Source organism: Physeter macrocephalus, chromosome 21 (genome assembly GCF_002837175.3).
Source record: "Physeter macrocephalus isolate SW-GA chromosome 21, ASM283717v5, whole genome shotgun sequence".
Taxonomy (NCBI): Eukaryota; Metazoa; Chordata; class Mammalia; order Artiodactyla; family Physeteridae; genus Physeter; species Physeter macrocephalus.
The window spans coordinates 43000380-43027496 of record NC_041234.1 but is presented as its reverse complement, the minus strand read 5'-3'; the positions used below and the strand labels follow the sequence as shown (position 1 = coordinate 43027496).

The 27117-nt window shown below is 39.2% G+C and overlaps 1 protein-coding gene across 2 annotated transcripts in view; it reads right to left on the bottom strand.

Annotated features, from left to right (window-relative positions):
• Nucleotides 1-27117, bottom strand: part of HEPH (hephaestin) — a 98949-nt gene that overhangs the window by 58161 nt on the left and 13671 nt on the right. For both annotated transcript variants that reach the window (XM_024116544.2, XM_024116546.2), the window contains exons 4-11: nt 24421-24603; nt 23084-23338; nt 20374-20542; nt 19085-19221; nt 7330-7461; nt 4647-4858; nt 3496-3646; nt 915-1127 (exon numbers count right to left, since the gene is read on the bottom strand). In XM_024116544.2, coding sequence (XP_023972312.1) covers nt 915-1127; nt 3496-3646; nt 4647-4858; nt 7330-7461; nt 19085-19221; nt 20374-20542; nt 23084-23338; nt 24421-24603 — 1452 coding nt within the window. The remainder of the gene's footprint in view (nt 1-914; nt 1128-3495; nt 3647-4646; nt 4859-7329; nt 7462-19084; nt 19222-20373; nt 20543-23083; nt 23339-24420; nt 24604-27117) is intronic.

Here is a 27117-nt window from a genome sequence, read left to right as displayed (position 1 = left end):
ACCACGTAGAGGTGTGGGAGAGAGGCTCAAGAGGGAGGGGTTTGGGGGACATATATATACATAGAGCTGACTCACTTTGTTATACAGAATAAACTAACAGAATATTGTAAGGCAATTGTACTCCAATAAAGATGCTAAAAACATAATCAAAATATACAAAAAAAAAGAAATTACTGCTACATTATGAAATATCAGACACAGATGGAATCTGAAGAAACATTCTAGTCAAATTTCATCATGAAATAAGGATAGGGAGAGGGAAAGGGAGGAGGAGAGGGAAGGAAGGAGGAACAGTGGAAGAAAGAGAAGAAAGGAAGAGCGGGAGAGAGGAGGAAGAATGAACAAAAAAAAAGGAAGAAATCTAGCTACAGAGAGGGGAAGTAATTAGACAAATATTGTACAGCAAGTTAATGAAAGAGCCTGGACTAGAAGTTCCTGTGTTCTGGTTCCTAGGCTGCAACTGTTACAGCACACTTCACCCCCCACTCCCACCAGAAGTTTGCAAAAATCCTCACAGAATATCAGAGTTGGAAGCACTTATAGGTACATCTCATGGACCTCTTTTCCAATGCAAGGGTTAAATCTATAGAATCTCTACATGGCCAAGGGTCTATGCAACCAAGTCTACCCTCTGCCTATACAAGAATTGCTCTGATACTGGGCAGCATCCCTACTTCTCTCCTGTTGTTTCAGAAAAGAGCTTCCTCAGCTCTTTATTCTGCCTGCGACTGAGAAGAGAATCCAAATAACCAAAACATGGAATACACATTGAGGAAGGAGAAGACACAACTGTTTTTAAAAATTCCCAAGTACCCTCAGCGTGACTTTTATTTTCTCTTCACCAGCACCCCACCTCACCCAGCCCAATGCCCAATAAAGTTTCTCAGCCTAGGGCCAGCTGCTAAAGCACTTACCAGGGTTGTCAGGCTGCATGATGGCCATAACAAAGGTATGAGGAAAGAGCATGGCTGCACTCTTTCTCATGCCCTGAAGCTGCACAGTGTTGCCCTGGAACGTGACCCCATGCACATCAGTCTCTGTGCCCAGGCCAACCAGGTGCCAGGCCACTGTGTCACCCTTGCACATGTCCAGCCTGGGCAGGTTAGAGAACAGAAACCCGTTAATGGCTGGAAAACAAAAACACAAGACAGAATGGGGAGGTGAGACCAGACTACTTGGGCACCAGCCAGCAGCATGGCATCAGCTTTGTACTAAGTTTTCCCACAACTTGAAATTTCTGAGTCATTCTCAACTCCTCTGCCTTCTTCCCTAAGCCACTGTAGTTCTACTTATGAAGATCTGCCTCTTTGGGATGAGGGCCCTACTGTCCTTTATGGCTTTACCTGCTGCCCCTCCTCCACCATACTTCACATCCTGGCAAAACTGAACTACTCTTCACTCCCACAACTCTTTCACACTTTCACACACTCACACACACACACACACACGCACACACACACACAGACAAGTATTAATCTTTCCTATTCCCACTTTCTTGAAACTTTCCTCCCTTGGCTTCTGTAGTACCATATGTCCCTGGTTTTCTTATAACTTTTCTGAATGTTCCTCCTCCAACTTGTACTCATTCTCCATGCCTCTGTAAAGTGTTGGAGTTCCCCAAGGTTCCTTCCTCAGCTTTCAATCTGTTTCCTCCTTTTCATCTTCACTCCCAATGCCTTATTTCTGGTTCTCATCATCTCTGACCTGAACTCCCACACAAAAGCCTTCTCTCTGGTACTCCTACCTATAACCTATCCTCCCATTCTCTTTCATACACACACACACACCCCATTATCCTGTGAGCTCTATTTGCCTCTGTATCCCCAAGGCCTTAAACATGGTAGGCACTTAGAAGATACTTGTTGATTTTTCACATGCTGTTCCCTTTGCCTGGAATAAACTTTCCCTCTGGTTTCTCTCTACAGCAAATTATTACATATCCATCTTGCACTAGCTCAAATATCATCTACCCTGTAAAGCAGAGTTTTTACACTCTTTCTGACTTCCTTGAAACTTTTCTCCCCACAAAATTCTGAAATGTCACTTACCACAGAATCCAGTGATTTACTTACAAATTTATCTCCCGCACTAGATTGACCTAGCATGAAGCACATCAATTTTTCCAAGCACCTTGTATGTTTCCTAGTACTTATCAGTTGCTAAATAAATTCAGACTGGAATAAACTTGGTTTGTAGACTGTATTACTTTTTCCAACTGATGTAACTGACTGGTAATGAGAAGCAAGAGATAGAGCCAAAAGAAAACACACTCATTCTTGACCCTCTCCCACCCTGCACACTCCCCTCAAAAATACAGGGAGGCCTGCTTGAATCTGATCCCTTTTCAATATTCCTACATCCACTGGAACCAGCTTTAATGAGTAATTTTATTTGGTAATCCCCTGGGATGCTGATGGAAACATCGCTAACTGCTTGATTCTGCTTCCCCTACCTATAAAGTTTGATTGCAAAGTTATTCAGACTTCAAGGCTCAGTCAAGCACTTCCTTCTTCCAGGAATCCTTTAACTAGATTGTTCCTCATTAATGTTCTCCTTTTAAAGCTATGTCACTTAAAAGCTGTTCCACATAATTTAGCACTTAATTATAGTCTGTCTTGGATATTCTATAATTGTTTCATGGGTGTTAGTTTCATTTCATTGCAAAATGCTGAGAGTTCTTTACAAAGTTGGACCATGACCCCCCCATTAATTCACTCACCCACCCACCTATTCATTAATTTAGTAGTTCACTAGTTCAATAACTACTTACTATATATTAGACCATGTAAAGGATACACAGATAAACAACAAACAATACTCACCTTTAAGGAGACTACACTCTAGCAGAAGTCAAAAGGCACGTAACAAATAACTACAATATTTTGGAGTGTATGGAATTTGCTATTGAAAGAGACTGATAAAAATACAATAGTAGTAAGAGGGTGTCATCATCCTGGGACTTAGTAATAAGAAATGAGGAGGAGGTAGCTTTTGAGTAGGGCCCTAGATAATGAGAAGAATTTCCACTGGCTAAGAGCAAAAATGTAAGGAGGGGTATTTCAAGCGGAGGACAAAGCATTACAAAAGCATGAACTCAGAAGAGTACAAGGTATATCTATATAGAGAAAATATCCCTGTTTGGCTGGGTATGGGGTTGGGAAGCAAGGATAGGGGGTGATAAGAAAGAAGGAGATAAGACTGGAAAGGTATCATCCCAGCTTACTCTCCTCATTCTCTAGCGGATTCTTTGTGTGCAATCCTCATTTTACAGTATCTTTTTCCAGTGTCTCCCATACTGTGTGACACAGAACAAAGCACAAGAAGGTGTTAGGTATAAGATATGTTGTCTTAGGTTTAATCCCTTGATGTACCTTGTCTCTTGGGAAGAGCTGATCGATAGGATCAATGTTTTCAGGAATGGATCATGATTAAATCTAGGCTAGATTTTACTTATACTCTCTCAGTTGTAGCTTAGGGTAAAAGCACTCCCCATACCATGCATCCGATTAGAGTCTTGGAAACCCTTGACATCCTCTGAGAGCAGTCGGGAATCCAACATAGCAGCTGCTTGATTGGCATTGCTGTACCAGCTCTTGTTCTCATCCAACACAGTGAAAAGGAGAAAGAATTCTTTATCCACTCCTTTCTGTAGTCCCAGTGGAAGAAAGCAGAGTGGGGAATAACCACAGTTTCAGCAGTTGTGGACTGTGAAGCTCCAGAACCCAATGATCCCTGATTATTTTCCATTTCCTTTTCCAAACACAGATCCAAGCCCATATCTCCTGTCTAGAGCTGCTTGTTGCTGTAAAGTTTTTCCTCAGGTAACTTCAAATTGCAGGTGGGTGAAGGGGGTTATAATAAAGTGATAAGGCTGGAGGGGAGGGATGTATGAAAGAGGTCAGGGAAGAGGCACAAGATTGTGCACAAGATTGATGAAGAGGTACCGAGTGTGATAGAAGACAGCCTGGAATCAATTAAGGGGAGGAGTGGGGAAAGACGGCTGGGAGATTGGGGAGAGGGTGGTGGAGGATTCTATGGGGAGGGAGAAGCTAGAAAATAAGAGAAAAAATAATTATACTAATTACTAACTTACCATTACTTTATTATTAATCTTAGTAATATTATTATTATTACTGTTAACATTTACTGAGTGTTTACTAGGTATCAGACACTGTGCCAAGCACTTTATATGGATTATTTTAATTAGTGTTCACAGAAACCCAAGATACCTTCTTCCATTGTTAACCCTTTACTGTAGATGAGGAAACTGAGGCAAAGAGAGGTTAAGTAATTTGCTCAAGGTTAAACAGCTAAGATTTATGGGCTGGATATGAAAGAAGGCAAGAATATAGTAGGGCAGAGTTAGGAATTAGGAGCAAGGTTTAAGGGCCACTGAGGTTAAAACAATGAGGAGATGTTGGGAGAATATAAAATAGAAAGGAATAGGGACTAAGGAAGATATGTGTTTGTGAACAAAAGAATAGCATGCAAGATAGCATGAAGTCACCAACTATTAATTTCTGATTCAATAACTTTTTAAAAAAATTCCTTCACTTCTAGAACCCAGTTCCATACTTAACTCCTATTCAGCAACCCAACCTCATACTCTTCCCAGCAGGCTTTCCAGCCAGAAACCATGGCAATACCTGCTTGCCATCTGCACCCAAGGCACCGGCCTTGCACACAAGCAGGGGGCCCACCAGACCAGAATTTGTATCTCTTATGGGATCAGCAGCAGAGAAGTACATCCAGGTGAGACAGGCAGGATCCTGATCAGTGGGGCCAGCATGGGGAGGGACTGTCCAGCGGTATGTTACTTTCTCAAAGGGCTTAGCCACCAAGCCAGGGTGGGATGAGCCTATAGGAAAAGACATAGAATTCATTACTCACATTGGCTAGAGTGAGTATCATCATCTCCAAACAGTGTAGTAAAGATCATAATCTACAAAGGCATTTTGGAGTAGCAGTAGGAGAAGCAGCAACATAGAATATAGAATATTAAAAAAGATCTGAGTAGGAGTCAAGAGACTAGAGTTTGGTTTCTGGTTCTGCCACTACTTGTGATATGAACTGGGGAAATTTAAATTTCCCTAGGTTTCAGTTTTCCAAACTCATAGGATCCAAGGATTGAAAGGACTTTTAAAACTTATTTGGAATATCCCTCACTTAAAAACATACATTCATCTCTGCTTGTAGTCCTACCTCTGCTTCAAAATATCCAGAGATAGAAGATTCACTACCTACCATCATAGCCTGTTTCATCTTTGAATGGTTCTAATTGTTGAACATATTTTCCTCTCTATGTGTATGCATGTATGTGTGGATGTGTATATGTTATGTATGTATGTGTGTGCGTGTGTGTGTATATATGTTACTAAGGCTGTAATTCCTTAAATAGACACAAGTCATGGTCAGGCAAAGCACAGAAATTTTACTTTATATGTTCAAACCTATTAGTAATCAAATTAGTACAAGTGGAAACATAACTTTTTTGCCTGTCAAATTAAAAGTTTACAAATTATAATAATCAGTTCTAGTGATAAGTGGTTCAAATGGCACTTACTCCTCTCACTCACCTATAAAAAGGGTAAGTGTAAATGAAAATAACCATTTTAGAAAAAATGTTGACAGAATGTATCAAAAGCCTTAAAAAGCTTACCATTTTAGAAAAAATGTTGACAGAATGTATCAAAAACCTTAAAAAATTTATGTCCACAAGAAAAAGTAAGATACAAAATACTGAAAAGAATGTTCAACCTAATGCAAATAGAAGTAACAGTGAGTTTTCTTGTTGTTGGCTTACAAGATTGACATTTTGACAATGATTAAAATGGCTGCCCTCTGCTGGTGAGGTTGTAAGAAAATGTGTCCTCCCTCTTGGTAACTGTTGATAGAACTCCAAATTGATGTGACTGCAAATTTTTCCAGAGAGCAATTTGGACATAGGTACCAGAAATTTTCATGTGTGTGCCCTCTGACATAATTCCACATCTTAAATATATATTCTGATGAAATAATCATAAAAGTATGCAAAGAAGCATACATAAGGATATTTGTAGCATAATTTATCATATGGTGGTATAATTTAGGATGATTTTAACTTATTTTTTCTTATTCATTCATTGTTCCTAACTCTTTAAATATTCAAACATACAAAAAACCTTAAAGTATAGTGTGATAATTACCCTACCACTTGAAGTTGATTGTTAACATTTGGCCAACTTTTTTCTCTTTTTTTTTTTTTAAATTTATTTATTTATTTATTTATTTATTTATTTATTTTTGCAGTAGGTCCTTGTTGGTTATCTATTTTATCACAGACTTGGCCATCTTTAATTTATCTAAATCTATGTGTATGCTTACTTTTTCTAAATCATTTGGAAGTGAAATGCAAGTATAATGACATTTTACTTCTAAATACATCAGTAAGCATCTGCCTATATTACCATAATAACATTACCACACCTAAGAAAATACCCTAATATCATCTAACATCCAGACAAGGTTTGCACGTTGCCCTTGGTGTTGTCTCTTTAATTCTTTTCCCTATGGCATTGATTTCTTGAAGAGACTAGACCAGTTGCATTGTAGAATGTTCTTTTACTCCGGATTTGTCTGTAAGTTTGCCCTTTATGCTTTCAGTATTTTTTGGTATTTTTGGCTTTAGTTTGGCAGGTGTTAATATTATTCTCAGGGAAAACAAGAAATTACCCAATAATCCCACTTCTAGGATTTTTTCCTAAGGTAGTAGTCGAAACCAAATGTATATATTCATTCATTGCAACATGATTTACAATATTAAAAAATAGTGAAAGCAACATATATGTCCAAATAATAGAGGATAAGGTAAAATCTATGTGTTAGAGTATTATATAGTCATTAAAATGTTTGTAATATTATAATGACATAGAAAATGGACACAATATAATGGTAAGTGAAAATAGTAAAATACCAAACTATACAAAACATATCACAAATCTATAAATATATAAATTTGTATAAACAGAAAAATGTTAAAAGATATATAAAATATATTGGCATTTTACCTATGAATGAAGTTGATTTATTTTATAATTTTCCATGTTTATCAAAATTCCATAATACATGTGTTATTTTTATAATCAGAATATATTTAAATTTATTTAAAAGTAGTTGTCTCTTATTGATCCCAGCTCTGTCTCACTAAAATATCATACATTCATTCAATAACATCCATCCATGGCAGTTAATTCTGCCTTCTTTTCTCTCTTTCAGTCCCTTATTTATTTTTCCTCTAGAGGTACCTGTTATTATCTGCAGCCCACATTACTTGAAACCCTGCCTGCTCACCATCATTGTACACAGTTCCCTCGGAGTCTTTCTCATAAAATACCCCATGAGGCTGTATGCTGAATGGCTGGGAGGCACGGTTGTAGAAGATCACCTGGATGGTGTCACCCACCTCAGCCCGGATCACTGGCCCTGGAAAATGGGTAGCAGATACAATGGTAATGAAAACAGGATGATCAGGTAGGATGGAAGTAGGAGAGGGAAGAAAAGAAAAAAGAAGTGAAAAAGAAAGATAACTTTTTCCTCTGCAATAATAAGAATAATCTTTTTCAAGTATATTGCAATTTACAGTTATAAAAAGCACTTTAAAGTCCACCATCTCATTTTGATCTTCAATCACCATTCTAAGGTATACAAGGCAGATGATATCTTCATTTTTCAGATGAGGAAACTGCAGCTCAGAGAGTTGGAATTGATCTGCCCAAATTCAAATGACTGGTTAAGAATAGAACCACGTCCTGAAGCCAGGGTTTTCTCCTACTCCACTGTCAGGTCCAATCTCATTTCCCCAGTTCCCACAACTGCATTTCCTGGTAGAACTCAACTAAAAATCTGAGCTTGCCTCAATCCTAAACTGAATTGAAACAGATGAAATTATTATAACTTCTAGTCAGGTCCTGGACTAGGTAGTCTAGCCATGACTTCTACACTTACCTTTCTTCCACCACCTACCACATTTAACCTAACCTGGACCACCTTTGAGATCAACAAGAAATACCAAGACAATACCTTGAGTACTTATGGTGGCTCTAACCCTAGTTCAGGGTTTCTGGCTTAGTTTTTACTCAATTTCTACTCCTAATGTTGCACCTCTGTTCAAAGACTAAGAACAAATACCCCACTTACAATAATGGAAAAAACAACTATACAAAAAATAAGCAAAGAAATGAAGACAAACCACACAATAGACCAACTAGATATAATATATACAGAACACTCTACCGAACAAGAACAGAATACACATTCTTCTCAAGTGCACAGAGGACATGTTCCAAGATAAGCCATAAGTTAGGCCACAGATTAATCTCAATAGACTTAAAAATATATCATACAAAGTATTGTCTCCATCCACAATGGGATAAAGTAAGAAAACAATAATAGAAGGAAAACTGGAAAATTCACAAAGTTGTGGAAATTAAGCAACACACTTTTAAACAACCAGTATATCAGAAAAGAGATCATAAGGGAAATTACAAAATATGTAGAGGAAAATGAAAATGAAAATGACCACACAACATACCAAAAGATGAGAAGTAATAAAAGCAGTGCCAAGGAGGAAACTTATACCTATAAACACATTTAAAAAACAAGAAAGTTCACAAACCAACAACCCAACTTTACAACTTAAGGAACTAGGAAAATAAAAGCTATCAAAACACAAAGCTAGCAGAAGAAAGGAAATTATAAAGATTAGAGCAGAAATAAATAAAATAGAGAATAAAAAAACAATTTTAAAAATCAATGAAAACAAATATTGAGAACCTTCAAGATGGTGGAGGAGTAAGACTTGGAGATCACCTTCCTTCCCACAAAACATCAAAAATACATCTACATGTGGAACAGCTCCTACAGAACATCTACTGAATGCTGGCAGAAGACCTCAGATTTCCCAAAAGGAAAGAAACTCCCCATGTGCCTGGGTAGGGCAAAAGAGAAAAGTGGAAAAAAAGACAAAAGAATAGGAATGGGACCTGCACTTCTGGGAGGGAGCTGTGAAGGAGGAAAAGCTTCCACACACTGGGAAGCCCCTTCACTGGCAGAGACGGTGGGTGGACAGTGGGGAAGATTTGGAGCCACGGAGGAGAGCACAACAACAGGGACACAGAAGGCAAAGCAGAGAAATTCCCACACAAGGATCAGTGTTGACCAGCACTCACCAGCCAGAGAGGCTTGTCTGCTCACCCACTGGAGCATTAGGGGGCTGGGAGCTGAGGCTCAGGCTTCAGAGATCAGATCCCAGGGAGAGGACTGGGGTTGGCTGCATGAACACAGCTTAAAGGAGGCTAGTGCACCACAGCTAGCCAGAAGGGAGTTGGGAAAAAGTCTGGAACTGCCTAAGAGGCAAGAGACCATTGATTTGGGGTGTGTGAGGAGAGGAGATTCAGAGCACTGCCTAAATGAGCTCCAGAGATGGGCGCGAGCTGCAGCTATCAGCACGGACAGCAGAGGCGGGCATGAAACGCTAAGGTTGCTGCTGCAGCCATTAAGAAGCCTGTGTGCAAGCACAGGTCGCTATCCACACACACACACCTCCCCCCCAGGAGCCTGTGCAGCCCACCACTACCAGGGTCCCAAGATCCAGGGACAACTTCCCTGGGAGAACAAACGGTGTGCCTCAGGCTGTTGCAACATCACGCCAACCTCTGCCACCTCAGGCTCACCCTGCATTCTGGACTCCTCCCTCTCCCTGACCTGAGTGAGCCAGAGCCCCTTAATCAACCACTCCTTTAACCCCATCCTGTCTGGGTGGGGAACAGATGGCCACAGCAGACCTACATACAGAAGCAAGGCCAAAATGAAAGCTGAACCCCAGGAGCTGTGCAAACAAAGAGAAAGGGAAATCTCACCCAGCAGCCTCATGAGCAGCGGATTCAATCTCCACAATCACTTTACTGTACCCTGCATCTGCGGAATACCTAAATAGACAATGAATCATGCCAAAATTGAGGTGGTGGACTTTGGGAGCAACTGTAGACTTGGGATTTGCTTTCTGCATCTAATTTGTTTCTGGTTTTATGTTTATTTTAGTTTAGTATTTAGAGCTTATTATCATTGGTAGATTTGTTTATTGATTTGGTTGCTCTCTTCCTTTTTTTAATATATATATATTTTTTCCTTTTTCTCTTTTTGTGAGTGTGTATGTGTATGCTTCTTTGTGTGTGCTTGTCTGTATAGCTTTGCATTTACCATTTGTCCTAGGGTTCTTCTGTCTGTCTTTTTTTGTTTTTGTTTTTGTATAGTTTTTAGTGGTTGTTATCATTGGTGGATTAGGTTTTGGGTTTGGTTGCTCTCTCCTTCTTTTTTAATTATTGTTTACTTTATATTTTAAATTTTTTTCTTTTAAATATAGTATTATATTTTTCTTTCTTTTATTTTTTTCTCCCTTTTTTTTGATCTGACTAGCTGAGAGGGTCTTGGTGCTCCAGCGTGAGCCTCTGAGGTGGAAGAGCTGAGTTCAGGATATGAGTCTACCAGAGACCTCCCAGCCCCACCTAATATGAAAAGGCGAAAGCTCTCACATAGATCTCCACCTCAATGTTAAGACCCAGTTCCACTCACAGACAGCAAGCTGCAGTGCTGGACATCCTAGGCCAAATAATTAACAGGACAGAAACACAACCCCATCCATTAGCAGAGAGGTCACCTAAAATCATAATAAGTTCACAGACACCCCAAAAAACACCACTGGACATGGTCCTGTCCAGCAGAAAGACAAGATCCTGTCTCATCCATCAGAACATAGGCACCAGTGCCTTCCACCAGGAATCCTACACAACCCACTGAAACAACCTTACCCACTGAAGGACGATACCAAAAAAAACAGGAGCTATGAACCTGCAGCTGGTGAAATGGAGACCCCCAAACACAGTAAGATAAGCAAAATGAGAAGACAGAGAAATACACATCACATGAAAGAGCAAGGTAAAAACCCACCAGACCAAACAAATGAAGAGGAAATAGGCACTCTGCCTGAAAAACAACTCACAGTAATGATAGAAGATGATCCAAAATCTTGGAAATACAATGGAGAAAATACAACAAACATTTAACAAGGACCTAGAATACTAAAGAGCAAACAAACAATGATGAACAGCACAATAAATGAAGTTTAAAATTCTGTAGAAGGAATCAATAACAGAATAACTGAGACAGAAGAATAGATAAGTGGCATGTAAGATAAAATAGTGGAACTAACTACCACAGAGCAGAATAAAGAAAAAAGAACAATAAGAATTGAGGACAGTCTCAGAGACCACTGGGACAACAATAAATGCATCAACATTCAAATTATAAGGGTCCCAGAAGAACAAGAGAAAAAGAAAGGCACTGAGAAAATATTTGAAGAATTATAGGTGAAAACTTCCCTAATATGGGAAAGGAAAGAGTCAAAAAAGTCCAGGAAGTACAGAGTCCCGTACAGGATAAATCCAAGGAGAAACACTCCAAAACGCATATTAATAAAACTATTGAAAATTAAATACAAAGAAAAAATATTAAAAGCAACAAGGGAAAAGCAACAAATAACATACAAGAAAATCCCCATAAGGTTAACAGCTGATCTTTCAGCAGCAACTCTGCAGGCCTGAAGGGAGTGACAGGATATATTTAAAGTGATGAAAGGGAAAAAACTACAACCAAGATTCCTCTACCCAGCAAGGATCTCATTCAGGTTTGATGGAGAAATTAAAAGTTTTACAGACAATTAAAAGTTAAGAGAATTCAGCACAACCAACTAGATTTACAACAAATGATAAAGAAACTTCTCCACGCTGGAAACACAGGAAAAGGAAAAACTTACAAAAACAAACCGCAAACAATTAGAAAATGGTAATAAGGACATACATATCAATAATTACTTTAAATGTAGATGGATTAAATGCTCCAACCAAAAGACATAGACTGGTTAAATGAATACGAAAACAAGACCCATATACATGATGTCTACAAGAGACCAACTTCAGACCTAAGGACACATACAGACTAAAAGTGAGGGGATGGAAAAATATATTACATGCAAATGGAAATCAAAAGAAAGTTGGAGTAGCGATAGTCATATCAGACAAAATACACTCTAAAATAAAGACTACTACAAGAGATAAGGAAGGACACTATATAATGATCAAGGGATCAATCCAAGAGGAAGATATAAGAATTGGAAATATTTATACACCCAATATAGGAGCAGCTCAATACATAAGGCAAATGCTAATAACCACAAAAGGGGAAATCGACAGTAACCCAATAATAGTAGGGGACTTTAACACTCCACTTTCACCAATGGACAGATCAACCAAAATGAAAATAAATAAGGAATCACAAGCTTTAAATGATACATTTAAAAATATGGACATAATTGGTATTTATAGGACATTCCATCCAAAAACAACAGAATACACTTTCTTCTCAACTGCTCATTGAACGTTATCCAGGATAGATCATATCTTGGGTCACAAATCAAGCCTTGTTAAATTTCAGAAAACTGAACTCATATTAAGTATCTTTTCTGACTACAACTCTATGAGGTTAGATATAAATTACAGGAAAAAAAATGTGTAAAAACTACAAACATATGGAGGCTAAACAATACACTACTTAATAACAAAGAGATTGCTGAAAAAATCAAAGAGGAAATCAAAAAATACCTAGAAGCAAGTGACAATGAAAACAAACTGACCGAAAACCTATGGGATGCAGCACAGCAGTTCTAAGAGGGAAGTTTATAGCAATACAATACTACCTTAAGAAACAAGAAAAATAAACAACCTAACTTTACACCTAAAGCAATTAGAGAAAGAAGAACAACAACAAAAAAAACAAAATTAGCAGAAGGAAAGAAATCATTAAAGATCAGATCAGAAATAAATGAAAAAGTAGTGAAGGAAATGATAGCAAAGATCAATAAAACTAAAAGCTGGTTCTTTGATAAGATAAACAAAATTGATAAACCATTAGTCAGACTCATCAAGGAAAAAAAGGGAGAGGACTCAAATCAACAGAAGTAGAAACGAAAAAGGACAAGAAACAACTGACACTGCAGAAATACAAAGGATCATGAGAGATAACTACAAGCAACTATATGCTCATAAAATGGACAACCTGGAAGAAACGGAGAAATTCTTAGAAAAGCCCAACCTTCTGTGACTGAAACAGAAAGAAATAGAAAATATAAACAGACCAATCACAAGCAATGAAATTGAAACCATGATTAAAAATCTTCCAACAAAGTCCAAGACCAGATAGCTTCAAAGGCAAATTCTATCAAATATTTAGAGAAGAACTAATACCTATCCTTCTCAAGTTCTTCCAAAATATAGCAGATGGAGGAACACTCTCAAACTAATTCTACGAGGCCACCATCACTCTGATACAAAACCTGACAAAGATGCCACACACAGAAACACAAAAAACTACAGGCCAATATTGCTGATGAACAAAGATGCAAAAATCCTCAACAAAATACTAGCAAACAGAATCAAACAGCACATTAAAGGTATCATACACCATGATCAAGTGGGGTTTATCCTAGGAATGCAGGATTCTTCAATATACGCAAATCAATTAATGTGATACACCATATTAACAAACTGAAGGATAAAAATCATATGATCATCTCCATAGATGAAGAAAAATATTTGACTAAGATCAACATCCATTTATGATAAAAACCTCTGGAAAGTAGGCACACAGGGAACTTACCTCACCAAAATGAAGGCCATATGTGACAAACCCACAGCCAACATCATTTGCAATGGTGAAAAACTGAAACCATTTTGACTAAGATCAGGAACGAGAAAAGGTTACCCACTCTCACCACTATTATTCAACATAGTTTTCGAAGATTTTGCCACAGCAATCAGAGAGGAAAAAGAAATAAAAGGAATCCAAATCGGAAAAGAAGAGGTAAAACTGTTACTGTTTGCAGATGACATGATATTGTACATAGAGTGTCCTAAAAATGCCAACAGAAAACTACTAGATTTGATCAATGATTTGGTAAAGTAACAGGATGTAAAATGGAGAGATATACCATATTATTGGATTGGAAGAATCAACATTGTGAAAATGACTCTACTACCCAAAGCAATCTACAGATTCAATGCAATCCCTATCAAACTAACAATGGCATTTTTCACAGATCTAGAAAATTTTTTTCACAATTTGTATGGAAACACACAAGACCCCGAATATCCAAAGCAATATTGAGAAAGAAAAACCAAGCTGGAGGAATCAGGCTCCCTGACTTCAGACTATATTACAAAGCTACAGTAATCAAGACAGTATGGTACGGGGACAAAAGCAGAAATCTAGATCAATGGAAGAGGATAGAAAGCCCAGAGGTAAACCCACGGACATATGGTCACCTTATCTTTGACAAAGGAGGCAAGAATATACAATGGAGAAAAGACAGCCTCTTCAATAAGTGGTGCTGGGAAAACTGGACAGCTACATGTAATGAAATGAAATTGTGATATTTGCAGTGAGGTGGATGGACATAGAGACTGTCATACAGTGTGAAATAAGTCAGAAAGAGAAAAACAAATACCGTATACTAACAAATATATATGGAATTAACAAAACTGGTTCTGAACAACTTAGGGGCAGGAGAGGAATAAAGACACAGACCTAGAGAATGGACTCGAGGACATGGGGAGGTGGATGGGTAAGCTGGGTGATATGAGAGAGTAGCATGGACATATATACACTACCAAATGTAAAATATATAGCTAGTGGGAAGCAGCTGCATAGCACAGGGAGATCAGCTCAGTGCTTTGTGTCCCCCTAGAGCAGTTGGATAGGGAGGGTGGGAGGGAGATGCAAGAGGGAGTGGATATGGAGATATATGTATACATATAGCTGATTCAATTTGTTATACAGGCAGTTGGATAGGGGGGGTGGGAGGGAGATGCAAGAGGGAGTGGATATGGAGATATATGTATACATATAGCTGATTCAATTTGTTATACAGCAGCAATTAACACAACATTGTAAAGCAATTATATTCCAATAAACATGTTAAAAAAAATCAATGAAACCAAAAGTGGTTCTTCAAAATGGTCAACAACATTGAAAAATCTTTAGTTTGAGGGAGTAAGAAAAAAGTAAAGGAGACTCAAATTACTAAAATCAGAAATGAAATTGGGGACATTACTACTGATTCTATAGAAGTAAAGAAAAAAAATTTATAAGAGATTATATAAAAAGATTATGATTATTAAAAAGATTATAATTTGTTTGTAAACCAACAAATTGGAAAACCTAGATAAAATAGACAATTTCTTAAACAGAAAACCAACCAAGACTTAATCATAATGTAATAGAAAATCTGAAAGACCTATAAAGAGATTGAATCAGTCATCAAAAATCTGGGAACTAAGAAAAGCCCTGGACTTGATGGCTTTACTCGTGAATTCTACTAAACATTTAAAGAACTAATACCAATACTCAAATGTTCCCAAAAAAATTGTAGAGGAGGGAATACTTCCTAAATCATTCTATGAGTTCAGCATTACACTGATATCAAAGCCAGGCAAAGATATTACAAGAAAACCACACACCAATATTACTTATGAACACTGATGCAAAAATCCTCAGTGAAATACTAGCAAAACAAACAGCCGCATGTTAAAAAGATTACACTGTTATGCCATTATACTCCAATAAAGATGTTAAAAAAATAAACAAAAATACATTCAATCCTAAAAAAAAACAAAAAAAAAAAAAACCCATTACACACCATGACTAAGTCGGTTTTATTCCTGGAATGCAGGAATGTTTCAACATACAAAAATTAATCAATGTAATATATTACGTTAACAAAATGAAGGGAAATAATGATCATGTTGATTGATGCAGAAAAAAAACTGGACAAAATTCAACACCTTTTAATAATTTTTAAAAAATTCCAGATACTAGGAATAGAAGGAGTCTACTTCTATATAATAAAAGCCATATATGAAAAACCCACAGCAAACATCATACTCGATATAGAAAGACTGAAAAGTTTTCCTCTGAGATCAGGAAAGAGCAAGGATGCCTGCTTTTACCATTTGTATTCAACATATTACTGGGACTTCTAGCCAGATCAATTAGTCAAGAAAAAGAAATTAAAGATATCCAAATTGGAAATGAAGAAGTAAAATTATCTCTGTTTGCAGATGATAAGACCTTTATTATACTTATTTAGAAAATCCTAAAGTGTCCACAAAAAAACTGTTAGAATTAATGAATTAGGCAAAGTAGTAGGATACAAAATCAACAAAGTCATTTGCACTAACATTGAAAAATCTGAAAAAGAAATTACAAAAGCACATTGCATTTATAATACCATGGAAAAGAATAAAATACTTAGAATTTATTTAACCAAGGTTGTGAAAAACTTGTAGAATGAAAACTACAAAACATTGCTGAAATAAAATAGACATAAAAAATGGAAACATATTGCATGTTCATAGATCAGAAGACTTAATATTGTTAAAATGTCAATACTACCTATAGATTCAGTGAAATTTCTATCAAAATCTCAATGATGATTTTGAAGTGGAAAAACCCTTTCTAAAATTCATATGTAACCTCAAGGGACTCCAAATAGCAAAATAATCTTGGGGAAAAAAGAACAAACTAGAAGACATCACATTTCCTGATTTTAAAACTTACTACAGAGCTATGGTTATCAAAACAGTGTGATATTGGCATAAAGACAGACATATAGACCAATGGAATAGTATAGAGAGCCCAGAAATAAACCCTTGCAGATATGAGGATAGTCTTTTAAACAAATGGTGCTGGGAAAACTGGATTTGGATATGAAAAAGAATGAAGTTGAACCCTTACCTAACACCATATGCAAAAATTAAATAAAAGTAAATCAAAGATCTAAATGTACCTAAAGCAATACAACTCTTGTCAGTAAATATAGGGCAAAATATTCAGGACACTGGATTTGGCAATGATTTCTTCACTATGACACCAAAGACACAGGTAACTAAAAAAAATAAACATATTGTATTTCATGAAAAAAATTTTTAAGTGTGCATCAAAAGACACTACCAACAGAGTGAAAAGGCAGCCCACAGAATGGGAGAAAATATTTGCAAATCATACATCTGACAGGGGATTAATATCCAGAATATATAGAGAACTCCTAAAACTCAACAACAAAAAAATAATTCAACTAAAGGTGCACAAAGGATTTGAATAGACATATTTCCAAAGAAGATATACAAACGGCCAATGGGCACATGGAAAGATGCTCAACGTCACTAATCATCAGGGAAATGAAAATCAAAACTACAATAAGCCAACTCCTCATACCCATTAGGATGGATACTATGAAAAAAATCAGAAAATAAGTGTTGCCAAGGATGTGTAGAAATTGGAACACTTATGCACTGTTGGTGGGATTGTAAAATGGTGCAGTCACTGTGGAAAACAGCATGGTGGTTCCTCAAAGAATTAAAACTAGAATTACCATAAGACCCAGCAATTCCACTTCTGTGTATATACCCAAGGTAATTGAAAGCCTGTCTCAAAGAGACATTTGTACACCCATATTCATAGCAACATTATTCCAAACAGCTAAAATGTGGAAGCAAACCAAGTGTCCATTGATAGATGAGTGGATAAGTAAAACTACAGTGGAAATTCTGCCATATACTACAACATGGATGGACCTTGAGGACATTATTCTAAGTGAAATGTGAGTCACAAAAAGACAAATATTGTAAAATTCCACTTATATGAGGTACTTAAGGTAATCAAAATCATAGAGACAGAAAGTAGAATGGTGGTTGCCAAGCGCTGGGGGGAGGGAAGAATGGGTAGTTTTTGTTTTTTGTGTTTTTTTTACGGTATGCAGGCCTGTCACTGTTGTGGCCTCTCCCGTTGCGGAGCACAGGCTCCGGATGCGCAGGCTCAGCGGCCATGGCTCACGGGCCTAGCTGCTCCGCGTCATGTGGGATCTTCCCGGACCGGAGCACGAACCCGCGTCCCCTGCATTGGCAGGTGGACTCTCAACCACTGCGCCACAAGGGAAGCCTGGGGAGTTATTTTTTAATGAGTATAGTGCTTCAGTTTTACAAGATGAAAAGAGTTATGGAGATGGATGGTGGTGATGGCTGTGCAATGCTATGAATGCATTTAATACCATTGAACAGTGTACTTTAAAATGGTTAAGATGGTAAATTTTATGTTATGCATATTTTACCACAATAAAATATTGAAGAAAAACAAGGACTGGGGACCAATACTTAATACCAGCTAATGATAGCTCCTTACTACTCTCCACCCACCCTCTTTCCCAAACCCAGGTGGGTTTCTGCTCCTTATATCTCCCTATCCAGCTAATGAAACAGCAATTGTCCATGTTCAGATCTCCTAAAATCAACTGGTACACACCTATCCCCAGAATATGGTCCATTACATTATTTCATTTTCAAAGCTTTCTCCCATCTGATCTATCTTATTTCCTGCTCTACCAAGTGACTAAGCCACACCCAACCTTCCTATAGTATTTCAGTGCTATACTGTGCTTTAGGCCTTCTAGATACCTTCTCTAAGGTCAGGCCCTAAGTTTTGTTCCACATCCCTCACCATAGCAAGCATGTCTGCATGTCATGCCAATCTGCTCCTGGTCCCATATTGCCAAGAACATGAACGGTCTTACTGCCTTATATAGCCCTTCAGAAATACACCTAGAGAATAACGTTTAAAAGTGTGATATGTACAACACTGCTATCAGAAGATGTTCAATGAAAAAAAGGTTTCAGTAGTAAAGTAAATATAAGAAATGCTATATACTCTACTCCCATCTTGGAGATACATGATGAACAAAAATAAATCCAAGACTCTGGGAAGCCCTTTTTGCAGACACATTCAGACCTATAACCCTTTCTCACAAAACACTCATCTCTTGGGACTCACTTTGGGAAATGTTGGTCTAGAGTGTGTTTCTGAGCTGTCATCAGACTCCAGTTTCTAAGCCTTTCCCAATTATCTGGCTCTAGTCAATTAAGTTCACAAGTTAAGGATTCCTCACCCAGGATTCCAAGATGCTTATCTTCCTCCAGCTGCACCTTTTCCTGGAATGTCTCATCTTGGAAGGCTTCATATCGAACTTTCCAGTAAGTACCCCCGATTCGGCTGGAGCTCTTCTGGAAGAATTTATCTGAACCACTGGCATAAAAGGAGGCAAATTTCAAATGATTTAGCCATGTGTCAAATAGGTTTCCATCTCACCCTTTTTCTCATCAAGTTATGGATCTTTGTGATTAGGAAGGACCTCAGAGATCATCCAGGTTAACTTCCACCCACTGAAGGTATCTCCTCTGGTGACAACACAAATTAGCAATACACAGCTTCTGTTTGAGCCTTTCCAAGATCAGGGAACTCGTTTTCAGAGAAAGCAATTCATTTTACTGTTGTATAGAAATAGGCTGAAATCTTCTTGCTTGTAAGTTCTAGACACTGGGATCAGTTTTGTTCTCCAGAGTTAAGTAGTCTTACATCTGTCCTTAACCATCCTCAGGTACTCAAGATCCTTTCTTCCCTTAATCAATAATATCTTTCTTTCAAAAATGAAAACCCACTAACTTAGCAAGACCAGCTGCAGATTCTTAGAAGCCATGCTGACACCCAAGTGCCTACTTTCCTATGTTTTCTGCAGATTCATTCCATTATTTCCTACTGGAAGAATAAACGTGATTGGGTGTCCTAGAATATTTCTCCATAAACTCTCTTAGTCATCTATCAAGTGCCTCTTTTGAAAAACCTTGAATCACTGATAGACCAGTGAGTCAGTATAACTTAAGGCCTAGCAACTGATTAGGGCACTAACCTTCTACTCTATCTTGCCCACATCTGAGTCATGGATGAGGCATGAGAATTTGGAGAAATTCCTCCAAAAGGATGAGCACGGAATGGGCACAGGCAGGTTGCTTCCCCTCTTCCTACACTTCTCAGAGTTCATTTTACACTTCAGCTTAAATGTCTCCTTCAGACTATGGTAAAGAAAGGAAGGAGCAAAGAGGTAAATAATTAGTAAATTAGAGTTGGAGAAATGTGATTTTAAATGATCTGGTCCCACCTGGGCCTTCTTTTCTGCTTGAACTCTTTGCTGGGAATATGACATAACCATACAAAAAGCTTTATAGCTCCCCAAGAGCAAGCACTTCTGGGGGCCACAAGAATTTGGCTATCACTTGTGCCATGTAACTTCAGACAAACAATGATTGTGATCCCCAAGTGAAGTGAGAGATTTCTGAGAGGGAGTAATAGATGTTTATGGTTGGGCCCAGGAGTAGGGAGAGGGAATACACTACCTCTTACCTGCCTGGTTCCCTCAAATTCTTCCCCGTACTCCCATCATGCCCCATTGGGCCATAGTCCCATTGAATCTCATGGGCCTCAATGAAGTACTGCCGGACTTTGCCTGTGAGTAGGTTCATGGGAGGTGCCATGGAGCAAGACTTGATCTTGTAGAGTGCTTGCATGCCATCTGCAGGAAGAACATCATGGCTAGCTCCATTCCACCCAAAACATCTTCTACCCAGGTGACTCAGCTTTCTCCTTCTCCTAATGTTTCCCCCTTCCACCTTCCACTAGGCTCTTTACCCCTGCCTCCAAATGGGCTACTTTCTCTCACTCCTAAAGAGCCTAGCTGGGAGAGAGGGAGCCCATGTGGGAATTCAAGTATCTCCACCTGCTCACCACCACTGACTCATTTACCAGACCCTTGCTCTTGCCTCTGCAAAATGCTTACATTGTAGCAACATCTCAGAGCTTAAAGTCAAAATACCTGAGTTCAAGCCTAAGACTTATCCTTATCTATAGGACCTTAGGCAAGTCACTTCCTACACCTGAGCTTAACCCCTGATTTGTAAATGGGGAGAATAGGGAAATCTACCACACTAGGCCCATGGAAGCATCAAATTTTAAAAAGAGGAGTAAGTTATTTGTAAAGTGGGAAGCTCCCAAAGTAATGGAACATCATCTACACATGAAGACGAAGCTTCACACTTGGGACTGTCAGGAAAATTTAGATTCTAAGTAGTGTTTCCAAATGTGGAAAATGTTACATTGAGGCATAATGGTAATGGATGATACTGTGTTGTATTTGCTTGGCTAATTATAGAGGTCATTCAGGTACATTATCTCATTTGAGTCTCACAACATCCGAAGGAGATTTGAAATTTGAAATCAGAAATCCGAGGTATGAAGAAGGAGGAGGTAAGGATATTCATTTTTGTTGAATGTGTACTATATGCCAGGCCCTGTGTCAGGTGATTTACATATGTTATCTCCTTCAATCCTCATAATTAGCCTATGAAGCAGACTTTTTTTTTTTCCGGTACGCGGGCCTCTCACTCTTGTGGCCTCTCCCGTTGCGGAGCACAGGCTCCGGACGTGCAGGCTCAGCGGCCATGGCTCACGGGCCTAGCCGCTCCGCGGCATGTGGGATCTTCCTGGACCAGGGCACGAACCCGTGTCCCCTGCATCAGCAGGCGGACTCTCAACCACTGCGCCACCAGGGAAGCCCGAAGCAGACTTTTAATGTCCCCTTTTGAAGATTAAGAAAATTAAGGATCAGAGAGGTTAAGTAAATTGCCCAAGATTACATAGCTAGTCAGAGGTAGAGTTGAGATTTAAGCACCTATCGTTTAACTGTAAATTTGAGTACTCGTTTTCTTCTCTTGTATCCACGATCTGGGTCTCATCATTCCCCCGTCTCTAAGATTCAAAATCCCATTTTCTCTCTGAAACCTCATTATAACTTTATATGGTAGGAATCATTATTGCAATCCTCATGAGGAAACATAGACTCAAAAAAGTGATATATCTTATCAAAGACAACTAACTGGTGGAACCAGGTTTTGAGTCCAGGCTTGTCTGGCTCTAAGGCTTATGTTTGTTTCACTATTGCACTGCATCCCTAACCTCCATCCACATTCATATTCTCTTACTCAGGTACATTTGGTACTGAGGGCAGACCCTGGACAATGGAACATGAATACCTGGCTCCTATTGGGTCAAACTTACCGTTCCAAAATTAATATCCCACCAGTCTATAATTCCTCACCTACTCAAATCCACTTTCACATACTCACATATCACTTTCATGACATTCACTTGATTTACAATACTTCAAATAATTCTAGAAAGTGAGAGCTGAAGAAGATCTTAGAAACTATTTAAACCCAATCTCCCATTATATATATATATAATTTTTGCCATATATATATTTATATATAGATATATTTGCCATATATATATACATTTGCCAAATATATATTTATATATATATTTATATATATAAATATATATATTATATATATTATATTATATATATATTTATATATATATTTGCCATATATATATATGGCAAATGAAGCATAGAAGTGGGAAGGGACTTTTCCAAAGTCACACAGTGATTTCTTCAGTTTTCCACAGAGCTGAGACAACCTGAACCTTCTAATCACCTACTTAATGCTCTTTCCATTGTCTCATAGGTTCCTCTGCTCCTCTGATGCTCCTCACTGCACAGGGCCATTACCTCAACCATTCTCCTTCTAAAAACAAAACCTTCTAAACCTATTGCTGTTGGATTCTAAATAGAGTGTCACTACTTGCCCACAATACTCCATGATCTCCTGAAGAAGCCTTACTCTTCTTTAACTAATTACTCCTTCACTCCCTGTTCAATCAGCAGCAAATACTATCAGGTTTTAATTCCTTAGAATTCTGAGCAAAAAAAAAAAAGGCAGCTTAAACGTTCACTCATCCATTCCTATACCATCTTATGTTAGAGATGGGGAAGATGAAACTCAGAGAGCAATGCCCCAGGTCACCTTGCAATTTAATGGCTGAGCCAGGAAAGAACCTGGAATCCCAGAATTCTAGTCTAATGTTTCATCATTTATATCCAACTACCTCATCTGAAAGACCAATCTTATGTCTCCAGGCCAGAAACCCAGCCTCCTGATAACCATCACTGCCACTTACGTCCTGTATCTGAAAGATCAGAGATGTTGGATCTCACCTTGCAAGTGACTATTCACTTGGCAGCTAATTAACCAAGTGCCAGGTTCCTGGGGCACCATCTCAGCAGTCACAAAAGTGGCTGGAAAGATATGAGCCACATCAGTTCGGTGGCCTCGGATGGTCAGCATCTGTCCATGGAAGAAAGCTGTGTGGACATCTACCTCGTTGCCCATGCCAAACAAGTGCCAGGCCACACGCTTCTGTGCACACATGTTCAGATCTGGTAAGTTTCCAAAGACAAAGCCATTGATTGCTGCAAAAGAAAATATCAGAGTTAGGAAAGGACAGCCCAATGAGAGAGGCCTTACCATCTGACAATAATAATAGATAACATTTAGATGAGGATTCAAAGAGCACACTGTGCTGACCATATATATTATCTTATATAAATCGCACAAACATCCCTGGGAAATAGGCAGAATTCGCTGTTATTATGGAAAAAATGTGAAAATCAAGGCTCAGAGAGCTAAAGTTACTTCTCTCCCAAGACCACAAATCTATTATGTGGTAGAGCCAGGATTCCGACCCATAAATCTGAGGAAGCTTTCTAAGAAATGGAGTTTATTTTACAAACTTTCTTTCCATCTAAGCCAATTTCTTCTGAAACTTCCACAGGACAGTTGTCAAGTTAGCTAACTAATTATAATAGTTATTACAAGCAATTGGTATAAAACTAAGAGAAATTTGAGCTGTCCAAGCCATCCTTTGCATCTTCCCTCTGAGTTTTCACCTCCCCTTGGGACTCTCTCATTTTGAGCCCACCTCTGCCACCAAGTAAACCACTCCCATAAATAAACAAAAGCAAAATCACTTACTTTCATTTCTAAAATCAGTTCTCTGTCCATGCCTCAGGCTTTCGTGCCTTTAGCTTGTTTTAAATTTAATTAAGATGGTCAACTCCCTTATGGGAAGTCATTTATTTTCTCTACAAAATGTGTAATTTTCACAGTTTGCATCCTTTTTAGAACAAAGAAATGTTAACTAATTATATCAGTAAGCAATCCTCACCAAAGTGACTTGAGCATATAGTATGTGACTTTGGAGTCCACAGCCTGGGGTATTCCACTATAGAAAGCAGGGTACCTAAAGGCAAGAGCATAACCTATGCAGTCAGATATATCAGGGTTGGAATTTTAGCTGTGCTATTTAATTTCTGTGTAATCCTAGAGCCTCGGTTTCCTCATGAGGGAAACAGGGGAAAACCACCTACTACTCACGGTCCTTGTGAGAATTAAAAGGAACCAGGTATGTGAAAATATCCACCAAATGCAAGGCCCAGTGGAGACCCTCCATCAATGTTCACTGTCATAGTGTGGCCACATACTCCCAGCTTACCGTGCATCCTATTGCTCTCCTGAAAGGTCTCATCTTCTATGTCCACTGAGGCAGGGTCTGAGCAGTAAGTGGCAATGTTCTCATTGATATGCCAGCTAAGATTCTCATCTATCACACTAAAGAGCAGGAAGAAATCATTGTCCACGTCCTGCCGCTGAGGAGGGAAGTTCCCATCCAGGGTTCCTAGGGAAAGTAAGAAAAGAGCCTTTAAGAACCTTCTTTCTTGGAAGCAGAGGAAGATGGTGGAAGAGTAAGAAGCAGAGATCATCTTCCTCCAGACAGATACATCAGAAATACATCTGCACATGAAACTGCTCCTATAGAACACCCACTGAACGCTGGCAGAAGACCTCAGACCTCCCAAAAGGCAAGAAAATCCCCACTTACCTGGGTAGGGCAAACGAAAAAAGAAAAAACAGAGACAAAAGAATAGGGACAGGACCTGCACCAGTGGGAGGGAGCTGTGAAGGAGGAAAGGTTTCCACACACTAGGAAGCCCCTTCGCGGGTGGAGACTGCTGGTGGCTGAGGGGGGAAGCTTTGGAGCCGCAGATGAGAGTGCAGTAACAGGGGTGCGGAGGGCAAGGCAGAGATATTCCCGCACAGAAGATCAGTGCTGACCAGCACTCACCAGCCCCAGAGGCTTGTCTGCTCACCCGCTGGGGCAGGTGGGGGCTGGGAGCTGAGGATCAGGCTTCGGTCGGATCACAGGGAGAGGACTGGGGTTGGCAGTGTGAACACAGCCTGAAGGGGTTAGTGCACCACGGCTAGCTGGAAGGGAGTCCGGGAAAAAGTTTGGACCTGCCGAAGAGTCAAGAGACTTTTTCTTCCCTCTGTGTTTCCTGGTGCGCAAGGAGAGGGGATTAAGAGCATGGCTTAAAGGAGCTCCAGAGACGAGCGTGAGCCGCGGCTGTCAGCGTGGACCCCCAGAGACGGGCATGAGATGCTAAGGCTGATGTTGCCGCCACCAAGAAGCCTGTGTGCGAGCACAGGTCACTTTCCACACCTCACCCCCCAGGAGGCTGTGAAGCCCACCACTGCCAGGGTCCCGGGATCCAGGGACAACTTCCCAAGGAGAACGCACAACGCACCTCAGGCTGGTGCAAAGTCACAACAGCCTCTGCCGCGGCAGGCTTGCCCAGCATCCGTACCCCTCCCTCCCCCCAGCCTGAGTGAGCCAGAGGCCCCGTATCAGCTGCTCCTTTAACCGTCCTGTCTGAGGGAAGAACAGAAGTCCTCAGGCAACCTACACACAGAGGTGGGGCCAAATCAAAAGCTGAACACCGAGAGCTGTGCGAACAGAGAGGAGAAAGGGAAATCCATCCCAGCAGCATCAGGGGCAGCAGATTAAATCTCCAAAATCAACTTCATGTACGCTGCATCTGTGGAATACCTGAATAGACAATGAATCATCCAAAATTGAGGAGGTGGACTTTGGGAGCAAGATAAATTCTTTTTCCCCTTTTTCTCTTTTTGTGAGTGTGTATGTGTATGCTTCAGTGTGAGATTTTGTCTGTATAGCTTTGCTTTCACCATTTGTCCTAGGGTTCTGTCTGTCCGTTATTTTTTTTTTTTTACTCTTTTAAAAAAAATTTCTTAAAATTATTTTTTGTTTTAATAACTTTATTTTATTCTATCTTACTTTATTTTATTTTATCCTCTTTCTTTCTTTCTTTTTCTCCCTTGTATTCTGAGACGTGTGGATGAAATGCTCTTGATGCTCCAGCCAGTAGTCAGTGCTGTGCCTCTGACATGGGAGAGCCAACGTCAGGACACTGGCCGACAAGAGACCTCCCAGCTCCACGTAATATCAAATGGTGAAAATCTCCCAGATGATTACTGCAGAGCAGAATAAAATAAAAGAATGGAAAGAATTGGGGACAGTCTCAGAGAACTCTGGGACAACATTAAATGCACCAACATTCGAACAGCAAGCTACAGTGCTGGGCACCCTATACCAAACACCTAGCAAGACAGGAACACTGCCCCCATCCATTAGCAGAGAGGCTGCCTAAAATCATAATAAGGCTACAGACACCCCCAAACACACCACCAGACATGGACCTACCTACCAGAAAGACAAGATCCAGCCTCATCCACCAGAACAAAGGCACTAGTCCCCTCCACCAGGAAGCCTACACAACTCACTAAAACAACCTTAGCCACTGGGTACAGAAAACAAAAATAACGGGAACTACAAACCTGCAGCCTGTGAAAAGGAGACCCCAAACACAGCAAGATAAGCAAAATGAGAAGACAGAAAAGCACACAGCAGATGAAGGAGCAAGGTAAAAACACACCACACCTAACAAATGAAGAGGAAATAGGCAGTCTACCTGAAAAAGAATTCAGAATAATGAGAGTAAAGAAGACCCAAAATCTTTGAAAGAGTATAGAGAAAATGCCAGAAACATTTAACAAGGACCTAGAAGAACTAAAGACGAAACAAGCAACGATGAACAACACAATAAATGAAATTAAAAATATTCTAGAAGGGATCAATAGCAGAATAACTGAGGCAGAAGAACGGATAAGTGACCTGGAAGATAAAATAGTGGAATCACTAAAACAACCTTAGCCACTGGGTACAGAAAACAAAAATAACGGGAACTACAAACCTGCAGCCTGTGAAAAGGAGACCCCAAACACAGCAAGATAAGCAAAATGAGAAGACAGAAAAGCACACAGCAGATGAAGG